The sequence below is a fragment of the Athene cunicularia genome, assembly GCF_003259725.1.
Source record: "Athene cunicularia isolate RWA chromosome 1 unlocalized genomic scaffold, athCun1 chr1_part1, whole genome shotgun sequence".
In the NCBI taxonomy this organism is placed as follows: domain Eukaryota; kingdom Metazoa; phylum Chordata; class Aves; order Strigiformes; family Strigidae; genus Athene; species Athene cunicularia.
In genome coordinates this window covers 90353261-90380172 of record NW_020799091.1, presented here as the reverse complement: position 1 = coordinate 90380172, position 26912 = coordinate 90353261, and the positions used below count along the sequence as shown (strand labels likewise).

The 26912-nt window shown below is 40.3% G+C and overlaps 1 protein-coding gene across 1 annotated transcript; it reads left to right on the top strand.

The window, feature by feature from the left end:
* On the top strand, positions 1-26449 carry SRPX (sushi repeat containing protein X-linked). Its single transcript, XM_026846350.1, has 10 exons — positions 1-80; positions 4991-5082; positions 11352-11543; positions 12126-12302; positions 18353-18479; positions 20657-20778; positions 21489-21668; positions 22111-22244; positions 23577-23698; positions 25903-26449. The coding sequence occupies exons 1-10, from the start codon at positions 1-3 to the stop codon at positions 26081-26083; spliced, it is 1407 nt and encodes a 468-aa protein (XP_026702151.1). The 3' UTR covers positions 26084-26449.
* Positions 26450-26912: the final 463 nt, after the last annotated feature.

Below are 26912 nucleotides of genomic sequence, written 5' to 3'. Positions count from 1 at the left end.
ATGTTCCAGTATTTAGGGGGTGGCCACAAAGAGGATGAAGAATCCCTTTTTAAAAAGGAGTCACGTGAAGAAGATGAAGGGTAATGGGTACAAGTTATTCCTGGGGAGATTCCAACTGGACACAAGAGGACAGTTTTTCACAATGAGAACGATCAGCCACTGGAATAATCCCCCCCGGGAAGTGGTGGATTCCCCAGCACTGGACGCTTTTAAGATTCAGCTGGACAGAGTGCTGGGCCATTCTAGACCATGCTTTTGCCAGGAAAGGTTGGACCAGATGATCTTTGTGGTCCCTTCTGACCTGGTATTCTGTGATTCTGCCATTGAAAATGCCTGGTTTCACGCTGGAGAAGGTGCAAACTTTTGGTGTTTGTGGGATCAAGATAGCTAAGCAATTACTGATAGCTTTTCTAGTTACGGAGACCTTTGACATGGTAAGGGAGAATTCAAAGATTATTTTCCAATTAAAGGTTAATACCATGTAATATCTGAAAGGTTTCATTATGGAGTTTACCTAACCATTAGAGAGGTCTTGCCTGCTATGACCTGAATTGCCTGATGAGTATAGTAAAGCTTGGGATCTTACTGTCTGGAGTAGTGTCTTTCTGTCTCCTCATGGATTTGCAGTCCATAAAGGAGTAATATACATAAGAAAGTCAGGTTTTGAGCAAAACTGAGGGACAGCAGAAGTCCTTTTAAAACTGCTGCTGCAATCTGACAGCATTTGTCTTCCTTCTCTGGCTCAGCAAGCACCAACAAATTGATTTTCACTTGTGTAGTAGGAAGCAAAGTACTTTCTTTTCAAAGCTTTTTCAGACTTTAACGAACAGTCAAAGAGGAGGATGATCACATCCTAGAAATATAGGAAGTATCTTGCTCAATGCCTGTTTGTGTGTATTTAATTTACCTATCTTGTATTGTGTGCAAATGTGAACATACTGTAATCTGCTCATTCATGAATGCAACTATACGATCTGCTTCTTTCCCTTGCTTTTTCAGCTGAGCAAGGCCTCTGGCCGGGAGAGCAAATGCTGGGCTGTAAGTGTGGAAGTGGCAGTTATCATAAGAAACTGAAAATAGCAGCCTCCACTGGGTGTAGATTGTGCTGCTAAAGCAGTGGAGTACTTTTTCAGGTGCTTGATGTTGAATGTAAACATTTGTAATCAATTTTGAGTGGGTTTAAGGTTAAATGAGTTGTGTCCTTGAGGCTGGTGAAACCACTCCAGGAGATATTTAGGTGTTCTGCTGAATGAGAATTGGTTTGAAGGCTGGCATCAGGATACTTGGAGTGGATCTGGCAACCATGAAACACAGGCAAAACTCATCCTGAAATGGTCTGACTTAGGTTTTGCGCAAATGAGTAACTGTTATGTGTCTGAGTGTCCCATAAGCTTGCCAGTTTGAACACTAAAAGTAAATGTGTTCTCTTAATAATGAACTCTTCTTGTACGAGGATTTTTACTTCCTCAGAAGACTTACTGTGATAGCTCCTCCTGCCCTGTCTGGCAATCATATCCCTGGATTTATTCATTTGGCACAGACTCTTGGGTTCGTGGCAACAGACACTGCTGTGTGTTTTCTACTAGGTTGTGTGTAGTTTCATTAAAACTCTAATAAAGCCCTCATAAAATATATGTAAAGATAAAGCTTTCCTATGCATCCACAGGTTATAAAAATGTAGCGATGATTTGCTGAATGAATAAATATCTTTTCCTAACTTAAACAGAATCGTCTAAATCTATAGATTAATCTCATAATAGATTAAACTTAAAATGAAAGCGTTATTTCGTGTATTTTGCTTGTAGTCTGCCAGAACAAAATCCACAGCTGCTTTTTGCAGGAACCTGCTATACCCTGAATGAACTGTGATGTGGGACATCTGTAAAGCAGCTTGTTGTTGTCATTCGTCCTCAAATGTTTCTTCTTCCAGTTTTTGTACTGTGATAATTTTAGCGCTTCAGACACAGAACAATGCTTTGTCCTTACGTGGTTTGTTAGCTAATTTTGAATGTATGTGAAGCAGAAATACTTTTTGTTGTGACTGAGAAAATGGAGATGAAATGGTGATTTGCTCAGGGCCGCTCACAGTGGGTGGCACCAGTAGGGAATGACATGCCAGGTCAGGCCTCATGGCTGCTGGGACAGAAGCTGTCTGCCAAAGCGGGGCAGCCTTGCTGGTGGGCTGCTGAGTAACATGGCTGTACGCACCTGATGTAGTAAGGACAGGTCTGTCAGAGCAGTGGGTGTGTGAATATGGAGAGAGATAGGGGACAATGCCACGTCCAGGCACACGTGAAGAAGGGCATGTAGAGACAGGAGAAAATCCAGCACTTCTGGGTGAGGTGGTGCAGCAGTGTCCCGGACAGTGGTGTGGAGGTGTAGATGTGTCCTCCCAGAGCCAGCCCGGCTCTTCAGGGACAGGCCTCTGGATTAGGCCAGTTCTCCATGGCATGGCGCTGGGCCAGTGGGTGATGCCCAAACTGCCCTGGTGCTCCCAGCTTGCTCAGACTCTGCTGGCCCTGCTGAGGCCCAGTGTCGGCCAGTGAGCACCCTCTGAGAAGAGACTGCGGGAAAGTGGAACGAGACCCTCACAGCATAGGGCAAGGTCAACCTCTCCTGTGGTTATTAACACTAACGAAACATTGCTTGTGAGGAAAGAAACGAGACTGGCTTCTCATTTTGAGCTGGAAAATGAACTGGAAATAGAAGATGTCAAACTCCACGAGCAGTGCCTCGTTTCAGGTCAAGAGTAGTGAATAACTCTTCAAGGCCAATTTTTGTTAGAAGACTGTCAAAAGCATTTAATTATTTCTTGTCTAAGGAAAGGTAAATATGTAAGAGCTCACATAGCTCTAACACTTACTGATTTTAAATTAAGTCAATGCACACTAGATTTTGGACAATTAAGAGTGATAACGCTGAGATAGTTTTATAACCCTCTGAGCAATTAATTGAGAGTATTCCAATGTCTGACAGAATTGATGCTTAGAGAGGTGTTCATTTACCTATCCAGGTCTTCATAAAGCCCTCCAAGGATCGCAGCTTGCTCTTGGTGTTATGCAGTCAGACTTCAAGCGCAACAAAGTTTGAAGTTTTACGTTAAGAAGTTTCTCAGATGTCAGTGTTTAGACATCAAAAATTCAACTGCAACAATAAATATAAAAAAACCCCAGAGAAATGACTTCTAAGTGATAAGAAGCCTTGTGCTATATATAAGCCCTTGATTTCAGAGGAGAAACTCTTCAGAAGTTTACTGTATCAGGTCCCTCAAACCCTTCTGAAGCTCAAAGCCTTCTGAAAATTGATGGAAGCATTCCCAGTGTTAACAGCAAGCTTTGAATTTGGCCCAAGGTGAATTGTGGGGTTTTGGTACTTTTATGGTACATGTGAACACAGCTCTCTTGATTTTTCACATGCAGGAGACTAAGTGGTTCACACAGCAGCAGTAATCATTCGGGATTTTGGTCTGACATGGAGCACACGCATCTTCCACTTCCCTGCGGTTCCCAGAAGGAGCTGCTGAGTGCTGCAGGCTGGTTGCAGGACCTGGGTGCTAGTGCCCAACGCACAAGTAATGCAGCAAGAAAGGTCACAGGAGATGCAAAGATTCTCATCCTCAGGGAGTCCAAACCCTCACGAGCAGTGCTGCGGCTGATGCTGTGGAGGGCACTGCCCTTCTGTAGATGGCCCCTATGCACTAAAGCTACTCCCGTGAAGCAGCTGCAGATACGTAGGCTGGGTTTCCATGAGGCTGTTAGAGTAAGAAGTAAAATTTCGCTGGTTTCTAGGCAATTTATTTTGTTTTTTATAAGAAGTAGAATCTGTTGACAGATGCTGACAGTAATTTGCGGGAGACAAATGTTGTTTTGGTAGCTCTTTTATCCTTATGCAAAATTATCTTGGGCATTAACATCTCTTGGGTGTGATTTCTGCAGAAAGTTTGTTTTGTACATGAAATTAATAGCTTGTTGAGGTGCTGCATTATTTAATTTAGCCTAACTTTAAGAGCAGTTTGTACAGACTATGGTCTCAGATCTCAAGAAATGGTGATGAAATATCTCCATAGCTGTAATTTGAGATACCATGTGTGAGAAGTTCCTGCAGCATAGTGCTGAACTGCCTTAGTACCTGCCTATTGCATGCAAGGTTTTTAGAAAGATTTCTCAGAGGGAGAATTTGTATGAGCCCTTCTTGGAAAAGACTTAACTAGAATTTAGAGTAGACTTCATGCTCTGAAGCTGCTGATTTTAAGTCAATGTCACTTAAGGATATTTTGAAGACTTTCTTGCTGAATGCTATGTTTTATTGATGAGTTTCTTGAAGCACTTGGTGGTGCTCCAGATGTTTTCTGGATTTTCTAAAGCAGTTTCTACATTTATTTTAAGCTTTTAACTGTTGCACAGGTTTTTAAAAGTATAGAACTAGACTGTCTCTATTTTTGAACAACGCCAGAAGACTGCTTGATACCAAATAATGTTTTTGATTTGAGTGTAATTTGTGTTTGCAGGTAATGTACCTCATGTTTTTTTACTGGTATGAAAATCATACAGATTCTGAAAGCGGGTCGTTCTTGAGTTATACACATTTTACTTATGCTGTTTGGCCTGATGGCTGTTAACAGCCACTGACACTATGGAACCACTTTATAGTGAAACCTTTGTTGTGTCCCTTCACCTGTATCTCCTCTGTTCTCTCTGCTCAGTAGATCAAACTTCATGGTAGGTGGCCTTTCCAGAACAGAGAATCTGACTTAACATGTGCAACATGGCATTGCACAACATTGCTCTAGTAACAGTGAGAGAGATTTACTATTTCACATCTGATAATTATCAGATCAATTTGCCCCTTTCAAATTCACTATAAACTGGATCTGCTATGAATCTGAGCTTCAGAGAAGCCCGTGCTGATGGCATTGCATAGATTATTGCACCTAATCTTGCATGTCTTTTTGCAAAGCTTTCTTTTATTCTTAATTTATATTTCCTTTCTTGCTGCAGTTTTTTTCTCTATTTTGTATTGTAGGATCGGGATACTCACCCCTTGAAGATGATGAAGATGTGTATGCACGCAATAGATATAAAGGTGAATGCTTTGCTTTTGTGCTAAAGAGGATCAGCTGATTGCTGAGATAAAGCTTTGGTCTTTTTTTTTTTTTTCATGGATTATAAAATCTTGGTGATCCAGGTCCATGGTTTTTTTGCATGGATTTTTAGATCAAGATTTAATTTCTACTTCTTTTTAACAATGGAAGTTGGAGACCAAGTACTGATCACCACTCTCTTATACACCTGAGTAAGTAACTTTTGCAGTGCCTTTACTCTTGGAAGATCAGGTTGTTAAATCATGAAAATCCAGTAAAAGCTTCTCTTTATTCTTCATACATCCTAACAAAACCATCAGTGATAAACTGACTCAAAATCTGGGCCTAATGGGCCAGACATTACTGATGGTAATGTATAGGAGCACATGCAAGAGAACTTGATTTTCATGATTTCTTTTTTTTTCTCCCCATAAAATTGTTTGCATTTCAGGTTAACCTGCTACCTGAAATGCCAAGTGAAGTGTGTTTAACAAGTGAACATGTACATTCCAAAACCAAATTATGTAGGTGAATGAATGAGTGAATGGACTGGCATGTTTATAAAGCAAATTCAAATTTTCTTCCCTGTTCTAGAAGATTTTGCCATTCAGCGAGATTGAGAAGTTTGCCACTACCAGTAACTCTTCCATTTACCACGTCTATTTTCTTAAAAAGTCTGCTTATTCTCCCTCAGAAGCCTAGACAGTAAAGAAACTTGGCATTCAATTTGTCACTTTAAATGGTAACTGTTTCGTTTTATTAAACTAGTCTGTGGATATGCTAGAATTGTAATAATTTTGATTACTTGACATAACTTGACTTGCAATATTGGGAATTGTTGTCCTGTTGTCTGTTATTGATTCTCTGCAAGAATCAATGGGCCTTATAAAAAGTAAGTCATAAAGCAATTCAGACATTTATGAAGAACAAGGAGGAAAGCACAGGTGCTATGTTCCTGTTTTCATAAATGTCTAATGTTCCTCCCAGTAAAACACTTCAGTATAAAACTTTGCTTTCAAACACATGCAGAAATATTTCTCTAAAGCTTTATTTAGGTAAACTCATTTTTCTTTGCCTTTTAACATGTAACCCTCTGCAGACACATAGAAAAAGAATGTCAGAGATCATGAAGATAAATCAATGCCAATTCATGCCAGGGCAGGCAAGTAGTTAAAATGCTGATCTGTGTAAATTCCTTTTATATGGTGATCCAAAATGGATTATACTCATGTCAGCCAAAATGTCACCAGGGTAAGTGAAACATAATGACTCATTCATGCAGATATTAAAAACTGCCCTGAGTTTGGAAGTGTTACTGCCAAATGTTGAAGATCACACAATGTGAATAAAGAGTATAAAGCGCTGGAGTAGAAAAGGCTCACTCTTCATTAGCATACTTATTTTAGTTGGTATTGGGGAGAAGGGGTGGAGAAGGACAAAGCAGGGCTGAGTAGCCACGTTCAGAGGTTCTTATATATTCAGTCCAGCATTTTGTGTGTGGCCTCTTGCTTGGCAAATAAAACTTCACAGTTACAAATAACTAAATTAATTTTTTAAACTTATGTTAACATACACAAGCAGAATTGTTTTTTCTTTGCACACATACTCACTAAACAGTGCAAGCAAGCACACAAATTCATCCTCTTTGGCATCTGGAAACAGAACTTTGCAGTTTATTGGGGGCAGGAGGAGGGGTGGGAATCAAACCTTTTTGTCTTCATCTGGATGTCTTTCAACTTGCTCAGCTTTCCAGAGAAACATCACTGAGACTTTCTGTTCCTGCAGCATTTTTAGAGAGTTTTTCCCTTCCTCCCTGGTGAACCCTCAGCTGTGTTGGCTGTTGTACCAGCAAGCAACAGTACAGCTGGTCACTTTGCATGCTTTTTGTGAAGGAAATGCTCAGCTGGCTGGTGTTTAAACGAGACAAGGGGGTTCAGGGAAACAGTGTTCTAGAAGATGCTTTCCTTCCTGCCACTTGTCATGGCTGTCTTGGATCATATTTGATGAGAAAGGACCTCCCAAACATGGCAGTTCCTGCGTTTATCACAGCTCTAGTGCTACTGCTCTGACGATCCTTGTTCTCAGTATGTTTTCTCAAATGTAATGATGAAGCAGTAGCCCTAACTGTAGAGGCAACATCGTGGCTTCAACCATTTCTGCTTGCTGCCTGTTTTCCAGTAGTTTCAAACACAGGATTGAGTCTCTGAAATGTTTTACTACTAAGTGATAATGCAGGCTATTGTATTGCTGAGGAATAGCGCAAACTTTCTGTTAAACAAAAAAACATTATATACGTCCTGGTACTTAAAAACTCAAATTTCAGTTAGGTGAACAGACCCCAGTACAGATGGTGAAGCTCCAGAATACATGTCTTGTTTTTGGAAACCTGTATCTTTTCTTATTCCCAGAACCCTCAGGAACACGGCTGATCCTGTCTTGAGGCAGGGAACAGCTTGTGTGACCTCTCAGGACCTCATTCAGCCCTAATATTCCATAAGTAGTCCATGTAGCTGCTTAGCCTTTAAAAACCAGTATATGCCTTCACTTAAAAATAAACTTTGATCTAAAACTTTGTTGAATCGTTTGATGTGCTTTCAGGCACATAAGCTTTTCAAGTTAGCTGTGTTTTTTTCGGTGATACCAGTTGGTCTAAACTCAGATATTTTGCTCCCTTATAAACCTTGCCTCACCCACTTTCTTCTGATCACATTCAGTTCTAGAGTAAGCATAATGTTTTAAATCAAACAGATGTTACTCCTAAGCTCTTCAAGTTATCTGCATCCAAAAGCATGCCTGTTTTTGTTTTTCTTTCTGACAGTATCATTTGGTCCAGTAAAAGGTACATTACCCCTCCTTTGAAGCCTTGCTTTGTTTGTAGACCACCATAGCTGCAGCAACACTACAGAAAGGGCTTTTTCAGTATTCTGTTTGTGCATTAAACTGCATTTGTTAGCTGTTAGTTATCTTTTTTTTAAAAAAAATATATGTGCAGCTGTTTATGCAAGGCAAGCGTGTTTGTAAAGCCACAAAAATTTGCAGAACTCGGGCAATTTGCAATACCTGAAACAGCTGCTTTGTCTTTTTTTTTTTTTTTTATTAGCCACTTGATCATGTTGCAAAGTGTATCTGTCTTAGTACCCTTTATAAAGAAAGTCAGCCATTCATTTGCACCTTATACATATGGAAAACCTGAGGCATACATATCTTGAACGCATTTTCTGAAGGATTACCTAGTTGGCTGGGGCAAAAACTCAGCCTGTCTGAATCTTCATCCCTCTTGTTGTGCCCCTTCAGTTAGTCTCTTAGTAAACCCTTTAAACCCTTCTGCAGAAAAAACGAGGCCTCCTCCGTAAGGAGATCCTACAGCAAGTGGGAAAAGTGCTTTTTTTTTTTTTTATTAAAAAAAAAAATCAAAGTTTAAGGTCTTCAGGGCATGAGAAGAGCAAGTCAGTCACAAAAGTTGGAAATTTTGGGGATGAGACCACTGAAGGGGAGGTTATGGAAAAGCTGTTAGCTCAGAAGAAGGTGGGTTTCTCCAGAAGGTGAATGAGACAGAAGCTGCCTCTGTGAAACCAACATACATGGCTTCCCCCAGAGAACTGTTGGAGGTGATGCTTGAGACTGCACCAGTGCCAGTGGGGTTGGCTGCCACTGTAATAGAGCCCCTCAACAGTATGGCCCAAGTCAGCTGATGGGGGGGTGTGTGTGTGTTAATGTTTTTTGGTAACTGGTATAGAGATTAGGGTGAAGGACAGGAAATAGTTCTAAAAAAAACCCCAAGCAACAAACCCACTCTCCACCAAACTACCTTGCCTGATTGTAAGGTAAATAGTGGAGGATGTATTTGACATTTGTTACTTTTGAAAAACAGAACCATAGGTAGAAAAAAAACAGATGTGGGATGAATGTGTGTTTGTCAGAAAAAGCTGAACTGTACTCTGCCCCTAACGTGCTTTGTGTTGTTATGCTGGTATCTCAGTTACTGTGTATTTGGTGACACTGCAAATAATGCCACTTACATATATTTGTTTTCACATGTATTCCTGAAATACAAAAAAAAGTATGTCACAGTACAATACAACTGCTTCAGAAACAGACTACTCTAGAGGACTGAGCTCTTGGTCTGGTCAGAGGCTTGACAATTTTTCTCTGATTTTAGTCCTTACGCTATTTGTGTTGATTCAGGACGAGCACAGCAAAATGTACATGCAAAATGTAGTTTCTTTTGGGAAAGTGAAATATGTCCTAGAGAGGTTGTACACTGAATATCCCAAGTATGATAAATATAACAGGCTGTATTTTTTGTTTGTTTGTTTATGTCTAGGGATGATCCAAATCATGTAGAAAAATGTACAGAATAACTATAGGAGTTACAAGCTAGATGTGAACGTCTGCCAAAGATGATAGAGAAGTTATTTTTAAATGTCTCCTGTGACTTTGTAAGAGTGAAAGCAAAACCTCAGTGTTTTGTTTGCTTGGGTCTTTTTTTTTTTTTTTCCATCTTTCTTGCAGACTTTGAAAGTTTTGTCATGTACCTCCCACATGTCACATATTGTCACACAGGATTTCAGGACCTGTCATCTTCCTCTTTTTGCCTTGTAGTCCTGCCCTCCCTCCCTCTCGATATGTCCTATTCAACTCTTGGAGCTGAGAAGGGGCATGCTTAGTCACTCCTTGGGTAGGAAACTCCTACTGAAATGCTGCCTGCTGCAGAAAAAGCATGGCTTTCCTGATGTAGCTCGTTGCCAAAGCTAAACAAAGCTTTTTAAGCTTTGGCTGGGAAGGGGAGGTTTCTATTTGATACTGCACCCATCAATATCACAGTATGGTGTTAAATCCTCACAGGAAGATGGTACCCATAGCCTGAGTATTTTAAAGTATAGCTCTGACCAGTTATTAAATGTTCAGATTTATGTGTGTGTGTTCCCCTTTTTCCCATGATTTCAGTAGGAGAATTAGCCATGAAGTCCCAGCCAAATTCCAGCTTTCCTCTGACTTGGCAGATCCATCCATGTCACTGTCCTGCATCCAGGAGCAACTAGAAGGTGGTTCTTGTACTTAAGGCTACATTTCCATGACATTAGGGAAAGGTAGTCCTCCACCCATGTTTTGAGGTGAAGAGTATAAAACATGAAGTCCAGACCTTTGAGAACATTTAGAACTAAATTTAAATTTTTGCAGCTTGGGTTCCCTTTTCTGAATATATGATAAGTACATAGTATGTTCATGAATGAATATGGACACCCTCTGAAGGATTTGAGGGGTTTGTGCTGTCAAATATATGCATTGTGCCTGAATTCATGTTGCATTGGAAGCTACAAATTACTACCAAAAAGAGAGGAAGGTCAGATCTTTCTCAAAAGTTTTTCACTTAGTCTGTTGGATTGAGCACTTGCCTTCAGATTTAATCATGGCAAAGGTCTTGTGTCCATTTACTGATAGAGGACTGTTTTGCTGGTGACATGAAGAGCATTTGAATGTTTTTGTGTGGCACTGCAGAACTGCTTGAGAACAGCGAGGGAGCAACTGTTCTTTGCACACTTCCCAAGTTCCAGTTCAGCTTTAATCCTGGGTGCTAAGCTGGAAAGTAACCTTGCAAAACTGGAGCCGTACTTAAACCCTGAATGGTGGTTCTGACACGTGGAGGTTGTATACAGACAGGCTTTACACTGGCAAGATGATTTATGTGATTTTAAGTCACATCCTTTCTGAGACAGAACTTGAAGTATCACAGTTCAGCCAAGACAATGTTATTTACTGCACAAATTATTATGGAAGATTTATTTTATTTTAAATGAGCAGTGAGAGAGCTCAGTGTTGTAAAGATTACAATTACAGGTAGACCAAAGGTGTTCCTAACACAGCCTTTTGTTACCAAAGAGGTAGATGTATTCATGTAAAAAAACAAGAGGGAAAACCGGTCCGGTTGTCATTAAACTGTCCACACGGGGGCACACTTATTCCATTGACAAAAAATGTAGCCTGACACCCACCCCACCCACCCCCCACTCCAAATCTAATGAATACAATCTTTAATGTTTGTAATAAAAAAGAGCAGCCCGTCTTTGAAGGACTGACTTTCTGGTGTAGAAGACTTAGTGCACCTTGCTGCACTGTTACTTCTCTACTTTGAGGATTGGTGGCCTTTAAAATAAGACTTTTTTTTTCCCTTTTCTTCTCTGTGACCTTGAATAAAGGAAGTGATTTTGTTTGTGTCTGACCTTTCACATTTTGCAAAGTACTGTGAGTGTTTTTCTGTTCTCTGTGCTAGAAACACCATGGTGCTCTCCCATTAAGGTGAAACATGGTTATGCAAACTGCAGGACACCTCAAGGGGAATATTACAAGAATGTATTGGGGACAAGATGTGATATTCGCTGTCAAAAAGGCTACGAACTTCATGGCCCTCAGCAGCTAATTTGTCAGTCAAGCAAACGCTGGTCTGGGAAAGTGCTGTGCAAACGTAAGTAGATATGAAATCCATGCAGGTGGCTTGTGCCTCAAATTGAGCAGACTTTACTTGCCTTTGAAACAGTGATCTTGAGATTGTTATTTGCGTTTTAAATATTGACAGTATACTTGGATATGTATAATGGCTTGTTGCAGAGCATCTTGCAGTGGTATGTGGCATGGTAAGTATCATGAGTGGTACAAATACTCTTGGCAGAGGACAGGTAACATTTTGTGAGTGTGGGATTTTGATTTGTGCGTATAATTTTATGACAGAGTCATAAAGGTGCTTTAAGATATTGCCATCTTGGATTTTGTAAGATGACACAATTTGTATCAGGTGTCTAAGTGGGCACTTGCAGTAAAACATTTTCTGAGAGGAATGGTACTTTGTCATCTTTTTCTCATAAATATTGCATTAGGCCACTGTGTATGTCAAGTTAAATTTGAAATGCAGCTAATAAGGACAGTGTGAAAAGCCTCATGTGGAACGTGACTTTCTCCCACTTGTCATTTGCTAGCTGTATCCTTATTTCTGTGTAATTACTCTAAGAGGGGATAACAAGTTTCAAGAAATCTTTGTGTTCTGTTCCAGAAAAGCGCTGCCCCACCTTGTCCATGCCAACCAATGGGGGCTTCAAGTGTTTAGATGGTGCCTACTTTGGCTCAAGGTGTGAGTACTACTGTTCACCAGGATACCAGCTGAAAGGCGACCGTATAGTAACATGCATGGACAACAAAGTTTGGAGTGGCCGGCCAGCATCCTGCGTTGGTAAGTAGGATGGTTAGTCTGCATCCTGGAAAGGCTACATCTTGAGGTAGCTGCTGGTGCCAGAGTCCTCCAAATGAATTCCAGAATGCTCTTTTATCCAGTTCCTGAAGGGAAAAAAGTAACTGTTCCTTTGGAGGAAATGGAGAACAGTTTTCCTAGGGTTACATAGTGCTCTCTGTCACTTAATACTTTCAGTCCCACATGACCACCTTCCTTGCACACACGCTATTGGGTCCGAGCGTTGTCACTTTAATATAAAGATGAGGTTAGTGTGAATGGTGAGTGCTTTACAATGCTTGTAACAGCCTTCACTGATCTCCTGGGTGACTTGTTGGTAGTCTATAATTACTGGGCTGCTCTTCTAGCACATTCTCTGTGCTGGCGTCTGTCCTGCTCTCTGCAACATAATGATAAAACATTGAAAAACATAAACCATTTTGAAACTAAACCCTTTGTCTGACCTCCCCTGTTACTTTTATTACTTGGGATTATGGTTTCCAGATATATCCAGGGAATATGAATGGATTGTAGTTACCATCATGGTTGCAGTGAGCATTTCAGCCTAGTTCACGTTAGTTTTGCTGGCAGTTTTCATGACAAAGTCAGTGGTCTCCTGGGAACCTTGACTGGAGTAATTGTTTTTATATACATAAATCAGAAGAGAGAGAAACAAATACTGAGATTTAACTTTCCTTCCTACTAATGAGATTTCAGCAGATAGTGAAGTCTCAGCTGCTGCTCTTGTTTCTGGGAAGTCCTTGACAAAAGGTTCAGCAGCCACCCACAAAGGAAAGTATTTTTTGGCCTTATGAATTGGCCACCAGTAATTTAAGCTTGTGGGTGGTAGAGTGTTTGTGCTTAGTGTTTTCTGTGTATGATGACTTGGTTTTCCTCAGAATGCTTGTGTCTCTGTCTAGGTTAGCAAATGGCTTTGGACTCTCAACTGTGGCCTGATGTTAATAGAATTTGTTCAGGTTTCCTGTTACTTGGTGTTGTATAAATGTAGAAGCAAGCCTGCTACTTAGTTCTAGACTGTTGGTAGTGTCTGTTGTTTTTATTTACAAAAACAAGCCCTGTCCTTCTTGATCTTGTGGGCAGAGGAAGAAAAACAAACCCTTTTAAGTTTGGGAATGATAAAATGTTGTCCTCTAGTTCGTGGCGCTTTCAGAAGCTCATCTGTTTGCAGTGACAGGGTGCTTATTAGATATGATGCTGTCTTGCAGAGTAGCGTAGGCAAGTATGTCTTAAGCAAAAGAAGAGGCTAAGTTAGCACTAACACTTCTTTTTGATTCCAAAAATACAGGATCATTGTTGCATAGGGTATGATTACAAGTCTCAAGTAACCCAGTAAAAGTAATAGTATTATTTTAAGTTCTGGTAATACCACCTTACCAGAACTTAAGGAGAAGACCCCTTCACACCTTGTGTGCACACAGTTCCTATATGCAGTTACGCTGTTAGCAATCTGTTTGAGGTTATCTTTTGGCCTCTTGATAGATAGGGTAGAGATTTTTTTTGTGACCAGACATGATCCTAACTGTATAATGCAGTTTGCAGTTGAACACATATCCCTGACCGTAATTCAGTAGTTACAGAAAAGTCATCAGTGAACTGCAGCCTACACAAGTTTACTAGTGGCCAGGAGGGTACTAGCTGAACAGCTCACCTTCCGCCGAGGAGTAAAGTTAAGGTGAGGGGAGCAATGAAATATAAAGGCAAAGAGGCTGGTTTATTTCTTACTTTAGCATATAAGTGATTAGTCGCACTGTGCACAGTAGGGATGTGACGTGTGATCACAGGCATGGGCTGGTAAAGTTCATGTCATTGTGAATAGGCAGGGAGGTAGCCTGGGGACACCATAGCTATTGGCATCAAGTATGGCAAAATTACTGTAGACCTGAATTTATAATCCTCTTGAAAACAAGGGGCTTTCCTTTACTCTTTTGTACTGTAGTTCTGCTTAGCATTTTTGCACAAAATTAAGGTTCTCAGTGCAGTGGTGAAGATGCATGTAGGCATAAAGCTAACAACATTGCTAAACAGGTATTCATTAAAAGGGGGAAAAAAGATTAATTTTTTAAAAATTAAAATTAGGTGTGTTTTACAGTCACTTACAGAAGCCCTTAGAGACAATGAGTATTCTATCCTAATAAAGCAGACTGTCCCCCATCCCTCTCCTGTAAGAGGAAGGATATCCTTCATGTTGCAGAAATAACTTTGATTACAAAGAGATCAATGTACAGCTGCCTTTGGTTAACAGCTAAAAATGCCAATGCTCACTTGAATAGTATTTCCATTATATCCTTAATGCACTATAACATAGATTGAAATAGGTATTTTCCTCTAGAAGACTGAAAAATGTCACAGTCTTTTCCTCTATGGAGGTTTCATTTTCCTGCTGATTGTATCACAGTGGTTGTGGTAAATGGTGTAAATGTCACTGTGCTAAGTCATCCTTTTGTCACATCCTAAGACTGTATTGACAAGTAGTTGCCTACAGCTTCCAACTATGGATTTCTGCAACAAGCTCTGCACTGAGTCATTAATTATACAGGCCCTGATAATGGATGTTTTGAAATACAGAGCAATGCCTTGTGGAGGCAGGGGTGGGGAGAGCAGGACCATGTTTTTCCTTCCCCTTTTTATGATTTCCAATCTCTTCATGTCTTTATGCTTTTGACACAGACTAGTGTTTTGAATTAACTTCCAGCCATTGTTTATTGTCATCAGCAATCAGTAATAAGTGTGTTTATGTATCATCAGACCATTTACCTATCCCATACGGACTCTTGAATAAGCAAGCAGTGGGCATTCAGTACCATCTCTCTGTTTCTTTCCTCTTGTCATCCCAAATTCACAAGCAAATAAACATAAACCTTTAACATAAACATAAACTCTTAAAATTTTGTTGAAATCATTAGTAGGGCCAGTCCCAGAAGTATGTTGGGGTTTTTTTAAATATAAAACCTATTTGAAAACTTAGTATTTTTCTTCACAAAGTTCAAAAGGTTTCTTTAAAATTCAGTGTTCCACTGCTGACCTTCTAATGCCATGTCTGCACTGCTGCTTCCCCACATGAAGCCAAGTAACCAACAAAAGTGATAACTTAAAAGAATGTGGCTGAACAGTGCCAAATTTTTAATGAAAACTCAATTTCCCTGACAATGATTTAAATCTTACAGCCAAGATTCACCTGTTTAACACATAACCATGCTAAACAGGCAAAATAAATCAACTTGGCTTTCATCGGTCTTTCAGCAGTGACACTGTAGTAAAAACATAAGACTAGCTGTATGGGGTCAGACACCTTGCAGTGTGTCCTGGCATCAACTCTGCCCGGGAATACTTATTATATGAGAGTGTCTGACAATCTGGCACTTACAGGATGATTTTTCTCTCTGATAAAACCTCCCCAGCAGTCAGCACTCTTGTGGGTTCCTCTGCTGTGGTTTGTTTTGGAACCAGTTTCGTTTTCTGATGTGCAGATGGGCACCTTGCTCATGTCGTACATTTTACTGAAGGTTGTTTGGGTGGGTTGTGTTTCAGTTTTGTCACGTGCATTTGCCTGCATGTTCTCTGGTCACCTTCTTTGCATTTAAATGGGTTGGGTTTTTTTAGACCTGTCTTTCTTCTGCCAGGCTGTGACCAAGGTGCTTAATATGCTGTAGGTTGGCTTCAACTATGTATAAGGGCATGAGGAAAAAAACAGCACTGTTTTGTTTAACACATCCTAGTGGACACTGCAGTTAAAGAGCCTCTTTGGTAGCTGCTTTCTCTTGGTCCATTTTGAAGTGGAGTTACTCTGGTGAGGTTCATTTAGTACCTGTTGGAATGCTAAGGCAGCTGAAATGACCAAAGAAAATATCCTTTCCAGGACTTTTTAAGCCCAGCTAAAAAGGCTACCTGGCCTCTGGGTCCTTGGTGAGTCGGTTACCACAGTAACTGTACTGTTTGTCTTTACGACGTGGAAGTCCAAGCCAATTCATACCAATCAGTCTTCTCTGCACTAAGTAGCTTAATGAGCCTTCTGATTAAGTGCTTAAAACACTGGGTCCTTAAATGCAGTTCTTCCTTCTATTCCAGCATTACATGTATTTACCATATACCTCAGTAAACTGGAGCCAGAAGCAGCCTTGGTGAGACTGGGCTATTTCCTACCCTAACTCAGCTACACGGGGGGTTATTGAGATCAATGCAGTTTTGTAGAGGAGGGCAGAGCTCTTGCTGGCTGCAGCATGATCAGGTTTCCACACATAATGGGAAGGTAGTCTAAAAATAAGGGAGTAAGAAACATGAGGAAGGGAGACTTCCTACAGCCAGAGTGGATGCTTGAAAATCCTTCTCGCTTGTGTATTGCAGCAGATGATGGAAGTAGGAGTGAAAGAACCCAAAAAGAGAAAAAGGTAAAGAAGCCATAAAGAAGAATTAAGTGCCTTATGTATCTTTAGTGAAGGGTGTTCTTGTAAAGTACAGGAAGCTTCAGAAGCTGTTTAGAGGATTCTGCTGTTCATTTGTAATTGCTCCACTCCTTGCAGTGGGAACCCACTCTTACTAGCTTCACCTTCTAGTAGGATCTGCAAAGAAATCAGCAGTTATCCTCCCAATACTATAGGAAGTTACACATATATTTTGTTTATTTACAGAAAAATACCCCACAAAAGTAAGTATTTGTGTAAGGCAGTTTGCAGTATTCCCGATGTTTTCTGAATCGCTTTGGTGCAACACTTAACTTGTCTGTGCCTCCTGTGCAAAATTAAGACAGGAGCTTTTCCTATGGAAGCACCTCACAAAGCTGTGGTGTTTGGGGTTGGAGGAAAACTCTTAACAGAAGGACTAGAGATAAGCCAGTTTTCAAGAGTCATGGGTTATTGGAATACCATTAAAAGTTTGAAGGGGCTATAGCAGGGCTGAACTGGTAGAAAACGTCGTGTGTTGCTTGTAGAATATGAGGTTTTATGAAATTATTTTGTATATGTGATGCCTTATAAAGACCTAAACCTTTTCTCATTGCTATTTTTTAAAGAAATACAGATTGTACTTTTTGTGTCTGCCATACAAATGAAAATAAAAGGCTTGCCACCCTTTAAATCTAAGCAGCACTTCAGGGATTGGTTTCTGTTTGCAGGTAAAGAGCAAGCCTGTCTCTGTTCCTTTTTAAAGCTGGTATAGGACTCTGTGGATTTAGACTTCATTTTGGGTATAAGCTTGAGACTAAGCTATTAAAGATTTTTTATTTTTAAAAAAATTAATGATTGTGATGGTGTTTGGAGTTGGTTCACCCATGTATTTCTGCTACGCTGCCAGGATTGGCAATGGAAGTGGCTAAAGATGAGTACCTGTGCATGCCCTTTGTCTTCCATCGGGGTCTTTTATCATCACCACTGTTCCTTTACTCCTGGATAATAGGCACAATTTTCTGGTAGCAATTAAACAAGCTTTCAGAACTTACCCAGTATACTTTTTGGTTTGTATTACCTGTAAGGCATTATTATAAGAATTAGTTGAAAAAAATCAAATGGAGCAGCAATTCCCTGCAAAATGACAATTACATTAGTCTTCCATTGTTTCTTGTTCTGCCATTGCTGCAGGAAAAACAAACAAGCATTTAACAGTAATATGCAAAGTTATCATACACAGATTTATATTCAGCATGCTTTACAAATGATCACAGTGTCTACTGTACAGGTGAACAAAGAGAGGCAGAACAGATAAACAGATGGGTCAGGCTCCTCAGTACAATCTTGGATATCCCTCCTTAGAATTCAAAGCTAAAGACAGTCAATTTGTAGACATTGCTTTTTAATTGTGTACTAGATAAAGCTGTAACTGCTTTTAATTAGTTTTTTACACTGGGTGGGGGGATTGATCATCTCTTCTAACAAAAAGTTGAGAAGTTGGCTCCACCTGCCTTGGCTGGGACAGATTCAGGGCTGAGGAAGTCAGCTGAAGGTGGTCCTAAGCTACGCTGACAACAGAGCAAAAGCTTTGAAGAAAATGTGTAGCTATAACATATGCACATGTGCCTATTTCTGTAATGTTTATTTCAACAGATACTGAACCTCCGAGAATCCAGTGCCCAAGTGTGAAGGAGAAAACTGCAGAGCCCAACAAGTTGACAGCCAGAGTGTTCTGGGACACCCCGGAGGGACGGGACACTGCTGATGGGATTCTGACAGAGTAGGTGCAAATCTGTAAATGTTTGCATTTTCTCCTTGTTATTCCCAGGGTCCTCGGCTAGTGATTCAGCTGATGAGAGTGGCCAGGTACCCTTTTCCCTTAGTTCATCCAAGATGCTTATTTATAGCTGTCACATGTCAGTGGCCTGTAAAGAATTGTGTATTTAATTGAAGAATTAAAAATTGACAACTCGAATCATTCAAGACCTGGCATAGAGGTGTAGCAGATGGTTGTGGTTATTTCAGAGCTGATGGAATGAATGACTGCACCTATGAAATTTCCGAGAGCCACTTTGTGGGTCTCGTATACAAGTTTTCTTACAGGAAGTTACCTTTTATACATAACAATGAAAAGATAAAAGTGGATTGGAGGTAGCAGCAGAGGCAATTTTGACTGTTTTTTAAAAAAAAAAACAACCCAAGATAAATTGTGTTGCAAAACAGTATCTTCAGTCATCTTCAGGCTTTTTCCTGAAGTAGTGTTGAGTGCTGATGTCACAGCGTTCTGCAGTTACTTGTAAAGTAATGCCTCTCATTTCAGACTTAGGGAGCTTTAAACATTAGATATAAACTTAACACTTTTTGTCAAAATTTCCTTGTCAATTTTTAAGGTTTCACAGTCACGTTTTCCAGAAGAGCAATGTGCACCCGTGATGATGCCACTGACTATGATTTTCCCATCTTTATCAGACTATGACTAGATGTCAGGAAGCATTTCTTTCCAGAAGGGGTTGTTGGGCGTTGGAATGGGCTGCCCAGGGAGGTGGTGGAGTCCCCATCCCTGGAGGTGTTTAAGAGTCGGGTCGACAAAGTGCTTAGGGATGTGGTGTAGTTGGGAACTGTTGATGTTAGGCTGATGGTTGGGCTGGATGATGTTCAAGGTCTTTTCCAACCTAGACAATTCTGTGATTCTGTGATCATAAAGGATTTATGTCAGTCTGTCTAGATTACTGTAATGGTAAGAGTGTAGAAAAACTGCTTCCTTCAGTAAGCACATAACATCTTGTAATGGTATACTGGTGGACTGGTTAAGCTTAAGATGTTTACAGTTTTATGTGAATACAAAAAGCTATTGAAAGACGTAGTGGCATTGCCTTTTTATTGTTACAGCTTAAATAATATCAGAAAGAAGAATTCATTACACAATTAAAACCAATATTGCTGTTAAGGTCTGATGTGATAATTCTATGCCAATTAACAGCATCAAAAAAAATTAAGCCTGATAAAATAAAAACTTTGAAAAGTGTCACAATAAGGAAATTCCAAAGTCTTTTTGCTGAAATAATGTCTGACAGGCAAAAAATTGGGGTATCCCATGCAGACTTTGTCATATGAGTAACTGTTCCCAGCTCTGAAGAGGCTAGCTGTTGAATCTGTGGAAGATTTTCCATAGATCTGTTTTTATAGACGCTTTGTAAACTGTGATATTTTATAGAGTGTACAGTGCTTTCCTTAATTGCACTGGCACATGCAGTCCCGTCAGTATATAAGCTTTCCCATTACGTGGAACACTGTTCAACCTCACTGCGTCAGTACTGAGGATGTATTTAACACCTCTGAATTCTCCTGACACAGTTGCAGGATAGGAACAATTTCCAGGTGAAAACACTGCCGTGGATCACCACACCCTTCTGCTGTCACAAGAAATGTCACTTTCTATTTGATTTTTGTACATCAGTATAATCATAGGAGCAGTGCAGAGCAGCCAGATGGAGTATGTCCCTGTTGTAAGAGGCTGAAAGTTTTCTTACTGTCCCCACGCTCTGGGTTACACTGCAGCCCTGACAGTGGATTGTTCACGATACAAAATGAGGAAGGATCAATCATGACTTTTCCTCATACAAGGAAAAGTAAGCTCAAGTTCCTTTGGGCACGGCATGATGCTTGGCCACACTCTGGATGGTCTTACAAGAAGCAAACAGGCCCTGCCTCCCTTGTCTCAGGATCCCTTCTGAGTTGGGATCCTTTATGACTTCAGGGTGGGTTGTTGGTAGCAGGTTTAAATACTCCCGTTGCTGCTGCCCAGCTTCTTTCTTAGCTTACTCCTCAGTCTCCAGTCATGCAGCACAGCCAGTCTTAGCACGCCACAAATGTTACTCTTCAGGCTTTTACAGCATTGTCAGTAGGAAAATACTGGTGAATTCATGAATGTCTGTCCTGTTTTATCTCCCATTTTAGTGTAATTTTGAAAGGCCTGCCACCAGGGTCACATTTTCCAGAAGGCGACCACAAAATCCAATATACTGTGTATGACAGAGCTGAAAACAAAGGCACTTGCAAATTTCTTGTTAAAGTCAGAGGTAAGAATGATGTTTTGCCCTATACCTACAGTCACTGATTTGCAACTGGCTTAGTAGGCAATTTGAGATATGTCCTCATTTTTACATTTGTGCGCATATGTATGCATATATAAACTGCATCTGATGATGCTGAAAGGGAGAATAACATCTTGCTGAAGACCCTGGAGGCCAGGCCTGCAGCAGGGTGGACAGCCTGCCCTCTGCACAGCACGGAAGAGCTTCATTGATCTGTCCTGCCTCAAGCTCTGGACCCCTTTCCTCCTGTTGGCTTCTCCCTGATACTTAGCTTGTGAGCTGCTAAACCAAGTATGCAAGGAGTTTTTTCAGCTGAGACTCACATTAGTCAAGCAGGGCTGCCCTTTCACACGTCAAGATCTTGAAATCTGGAGTTGAATACAGAGATGAAACCTGTATGTTTCGGCTTCAGCTCTCTTTGTGCTCCATGATCTTTTGTCACCATGATACCACAATCACATGCATATGCCTGTACATCTGTATCATTTTAGTTTACATATGACTTAAGAGGAGTTTTGGTTGGTTTGTTGGTTGAGGTTTTTAATCTAATAATATAGAAAGCAAACAGAAAAATGTCTTCTATATTGGTATTCCACTGGCCATGCTACCTTAGTAACAAACAGAGTTTCATGCCTTGTCTTTTTTTTTTTTTTTTTTTTTTTTTTTTTTTTTTTTTTTTTCCCTCTTGCTTAAAGTCAGGCGCTGTGCAAAATTAAATGCCCCAGATAATGGCTACATCAAGTGTTCAGGTGATGGCAATAACTATGGTGCTACATGTGAGTTCTCCTGCATTGGTGGCTACGAGCTGCAAGGAAGCCCAGCTAGAGTATGCCAGTACAATTTGGGGTGGTCAGGAGTGGAGCCAACCTGTGCACGTAAGTGAGTATTTCACCACTTCACCAGAAGGGCTCCCAGAGCAATGGTTCTTGTGGCAGTGAGAATTTGGGAAGGGGATGTGAGGTGAAATGTAGCTGCAGACTTTAATTCCGTAGAGGTGAGAAACTTAACATCTTTGTTTTCATAACTGAAATCTGCCACATTTGGCTACTCTTTCCTAGGATGATGATGGTACCTCATAATTGATAGTGTGTTTTAGCTCAAAGCTTTCTACAAAACTTCACCTTCTGGAGCCAATCCATCTTGCAAGCCAGAACAGCTTAAGATAAAATTGTTGGCTTCAATGAGGCCAGTATTTCACCCATATCTTCTGTATTATTATTTCCTGTTCTTGTGCTTCTGTTATCTAACAGTTTGTGCTTTTAGAAATAGATCTGTTTTCAGTATGCTCCATAACTTTTGTTTCAAATTTAATTCTAGCCATGAATATTAATGTGAATGTGAGGACTGCAGCTGCACTTCTGGACCAATTTTACGAGAAGCGGAGACTGCTAATTATTTCAACTCCTACTGCAGCCAACTTCTTCTACAGGATGCAGTTGGGGATGCTACAGGTAAAACATGTTTCAGGGCAGGGCTGCAACTATTTTTTATCTTTAAAGAACACAAGAGGACAACGTCCACTGTTTGATATAAATCCACAAACTTCAGCTGTTATATTGCAGCCACTGGAGGATCTGGCTGAACCAGTAGTAGTTTGGGATTAAGCCTTTTTACATGGGTTTGAGTTGAAACATGTCCCCATTCTGTAATTAAGCTCTGTTCTGGATTGTGCTACCTCTTACTGACCAGTTCCTGAATCCCAGGCAGTTCTAGTCCTCTTCCATCCTTCCCAAATTAAATATTAACTTGTGCAAATATTAACTTTGCAATGATCGCTCCCTAACTTGGCTCCCAAAGAATTTGAAAAAAACCAAAACCATCTAGCACTTCAGTGGTCACAGTTCATGCAAACCAGGCTTATAGACTTTGTAACTACAATGCAAGGGGTATGAATAGCTTTAAGAAATAACCAGTGCACCAGCAAACAAAGGACCTGAGACTCAGCCAGAGTGCTGGAGATAGTACTGGGGTATTTTGTTCAAAAAAAACCCCCAAACGAAAACTTCTGGTAATTGTCCTTCTTATGTGTTGGTCTTGTTGGGTTCTGGCTATACTTAGAGATGTATCTCAGAAATGTATCTGTGTCCTTAGGGAAAAGAGCCAGTCCTGTATTCTTTTACAGTAGCAAGTGCTTCTGTCTTGTTTCTTTTCTCACAACTGTAACAAAATTCAGTATAAATAGTCATTGGGATATGAACATGATAATGTTTTAAATTGCTGGCTTAAGTTACAGTTGTATTTAAAACAAAAAAAGCAAAGTTTTTCTTTTCCCCCATTAGATTAACTTGGCAAGAAAATCCAATGTATTGATTAAAATATTAAATGGCTGTAATACTTTCCCCACTGACGGTGGACAAGCAAGTTGGCGTGAAATAAAACTTTTGCGGTCAACTGCCATTTCACGCACCTTGCTTTGACTGCCAGATTAGATTACTGGCACAATGCTTAATACCCTGGCATCTTTTCATGTCATTACAAAGACAAGTTTATGTTTTGCCTAGGTGGTCCCTCTGTTATTGTTTTTCGTAGAGTAATTAAGAATCCATCATTTAACATCCCCTGGAGTCATGAGGCTTCTTTGGAAGTTCTTTGCAGTGAGAATTAGAGACCTTTCGAAGTATGCTCTCATTTCAGTTTAAATCATCTCACTAACATAAGAAGATTGGACGAACGATCTGATCATAGTATATATGTTCCTGTTATGAACGCTCTGCACACTCAAAAAAAGCCCATGTTCCCTCACTGGTAACTAACGCACCTTTTTCTTCTTTTAACCCTTCCAGCCAGCACAGTGTGGTTTAGACCTCCGACACGTTACTGTAATTGAATTGGTTGGTGTCTTTCCAGCACAAATAGGAAGAATAGGTGTAAAGCTGCTGCCCCCATCACTTGCCCTGCAACTCAGGTAAAGTAAGCTCTCACTACTGTTGTGTTTGCATATGAGATGTATTGCTTTTGATTCCCTGCATCTTACTCTCTAAATATACGTATTCTATTGTAATGTACATAGCTAGACATTGGAAGGTAGATGTTGATGAGTAAATTTTAGGATTAATTTGCTCTCTTATCTGTGTAATAGCTACTGCAAAGGGGCTGTGACCCATTTAAATGAGAAACAAGCTGAAGTCTATGCCACTCTTTTTCAGGTGCCATGTCTTCCTTACCCCTTTGCTCAAACCGAGTGAATTTCTGAATTCATGTCAATTCCCTGTGTATTTTTGGGTGCTGCCACTGAAAACACTTCAAGTATGTGTGTATTTGTGCTGGAGTTGGTCTGATGCAGTGATGACAGGCTATAATCACTTTGCAGCCTTGGAGCAGCTGCCAGTGCAGCCCCAAATGGCAGCAACAGCTCTTCTCTGCAGCGCTGCTGGTGGCTGTAACCAGGCCAGAAGGGGAAGCAGTGGTTGCTCTTTGAAGTCCTACATGTGGAATTGATACAGGCAGTATTTCAAAGAGGAAATTATCTCAGCCTAACACCATTCAGCAGTTTTACTGAGGTGCCTAAACCATTTTGACTTGGGTTTAGACTGGTAGAGGGTTGGTTTTAATTTGAAAGGGAGACTTCAAGTGCCAGCATTTCCTAGGGACAGGAGGACTACAAGAGCCAAAAGCGAAGGCCTCAGTAACAGGAAAAGTATTAGTTATTTAGGAAAAGTCCTTTTCAGGCAACATCTTCTGTAGTATGCCTGAGGACATGGAGAGAGTTTTAATGCTGACAAGTCAGATATTTTTTTTTGATTGGAAAAAAAAAAAAGTATTTGTTCTCTATAAAAGGAAAAAGAGAGCACAAAATGCTTCTCTTTTATTCAAAAAAGTAAAAGTATTTTTGCTAAAGTTGAAATGGTTTTCTTGTAGCTCTGTAGAAAATAATAAGCTCTGGTAACACCAGAGGTAACCTGTAATGGAGCTACATTTCAGAAATCGGTATGGTATGACCTGCCCTGCACTCAGGGAAAGTTACGTTTACCCATTTTTTTTTTTTTTTCCTCTTTTGTTACTGCAGTGTTTGAATTATATCATTCAAATTCTGGAAGACAGTTAAATCAAAATGAAACTCACTGTTAAACATCCTGAATAAAAACGCTGTCCAGAATTGTCATTCAGTAAACTAATGAGCACAGGTACCCTAGTTAAAACTTTGGAAACCTCAGGAGGTTAGCATTTGGATTTGTAGAAGGTAAGCATTTTTCTTAGGTGAGATGAACCACAAGAGGAATGTAGTTTCCCATCACTGTAGCCAAGCTTCTTAATTGCAACAAGAAGACATCTAGAGCACTCAAACTTGTTAGAAGGCTGAGGAAGGTCCATTTTGATGCTTTGCACCTTGGCAACGTTTCCCCCCAACCCTCCTCTTCATGGCACCTTTCCTGTCCTGACACCATTCTGTCATGACTATCTGATTTATTTTCCCCACATCCATGATGTTGACTACTGCATGTTTAAGGACCTTCTAGTTCATTACTCCTTCAAGCAAAAGATGAAGAAAGCATAAAGGGTATACTTTTGTTAGTGCAGCACCTCCAGGGGAGCTCAAATGACCCTTTTTCCTACTTGGAAGGAAATTAACTCCGCTATGATTAGCAGTGGCTTTTGTGCTCCTGAAGTGCAGTTACCACCAGGTATATGGTTATTATTAGGAAGTGATGAAAACTGACTCCAGTTATTCTGCTTTTTCTTGTTGTGGCTTTATACCATGTGGCAGCCAAGAAAGGGAATAGTCTACTTTTAACTCTAGTTCCACTACAATAGTATTCTTCAGACAATGTATATAATACTTTCTTTGTTTCAGGATTTCTTTCTCTTGTGCTAGTAATAGGTAATGGCACGTGCTATACTGACAGTCAGAGGTCTGAGAAGAAACTAGAGATAAGTGCAGTTACCTTGGCCTTTCATTAATGCAGAGGTACAACCTGCAGCACATGCCGACATCCACCTCTTTACCTGACTCCTTGTTCTCACAGCTGAAACAAAGCAGACCTTGTATAGCCCCCTCTGACCATCCCTGCCCTCTGCTTAGGCTCACCAGGCTGATTCTGCCATTTATTAGTTTAAAATGCCCAGGTGGTAGATGACAGGCTTTAACAAAACAAGTTCCTTATTTTGCAGACTGCTGCTGAGGATCCCCCATTACAACTTCAACATCGTGGTGATGGACAAGCACGGAATGGACAAGGAACGCTATCCTTTTCCAGCAACACCAGCTGAGCTCTTTGCACTTATTGACAATTTTCCCTTGAGAAAAGAAGAGATGAAACTGCAAGCAGAAATTGGTCAGTCATGTCCCTAATTCAGGATTGCAGGGCTTGCAGTTGTCAATGAATTTTTTTTAATCCACTTAATTCTCCCCTTGGTGCTACACAAAGCATGGCTTTTTTTAATCACTGATGTACAGATTTTTTGTGTGTACTGTTAAGTCTGTCTGGCTGTGTAGCTACTCTGCATAGAAGTATGCATGATGCTTTTTCATACTTTCAGCCATCTTTAGGTAAATGTGTATGTAGGATTACTACCCAATGGAATTTCTTGTACAGAGAGTGAAGAACTGAGGCACGTTTCTGGGAGTTTATTTTGGATTTTTCATTCAGTGTAAAATTGGGGTTTCTTTCTTACTGTTTATAAGTCTTTTTATTAATAAAATATTGTTTTGCAAATAGATAGTTGTCTATAATTCCTCTTGGAGATAACAGTTGATAGATTAATTCAAAAGTTGGATCAAAATACCTCTCTGCAAACCATTATGACAGAGACAATTAGCCTCGGATTGAAAGTGTACAAGCAATCCAGCAGTGGCATTCAGTTCCATTAATAGTATGGTCGATCACAGACACAAAGCATAAGCCAAAGGCAACACAAGTACCTGTTTGCAGCAGCAGCGAGGAGGAGATAGCTGAGAGCAGGAGAATGGAAGGCGTTGGCAGAAGGAATAAAAGAACAGTGAGCAATGTCAAAAATGGGCAGTAATTCCTAAAGGCCATGCACTGCAATGCTTGATAGAAAAATGTTCTCTTAACTGGTACACTTCTGTTTCTGGCTTTTCATGTCCAACAGACTTGGAGTAGCAGATTTCTTTCCCCTCTTCATCTTGGAGACAGACCAGGCTGTTGATTTGATGGCAT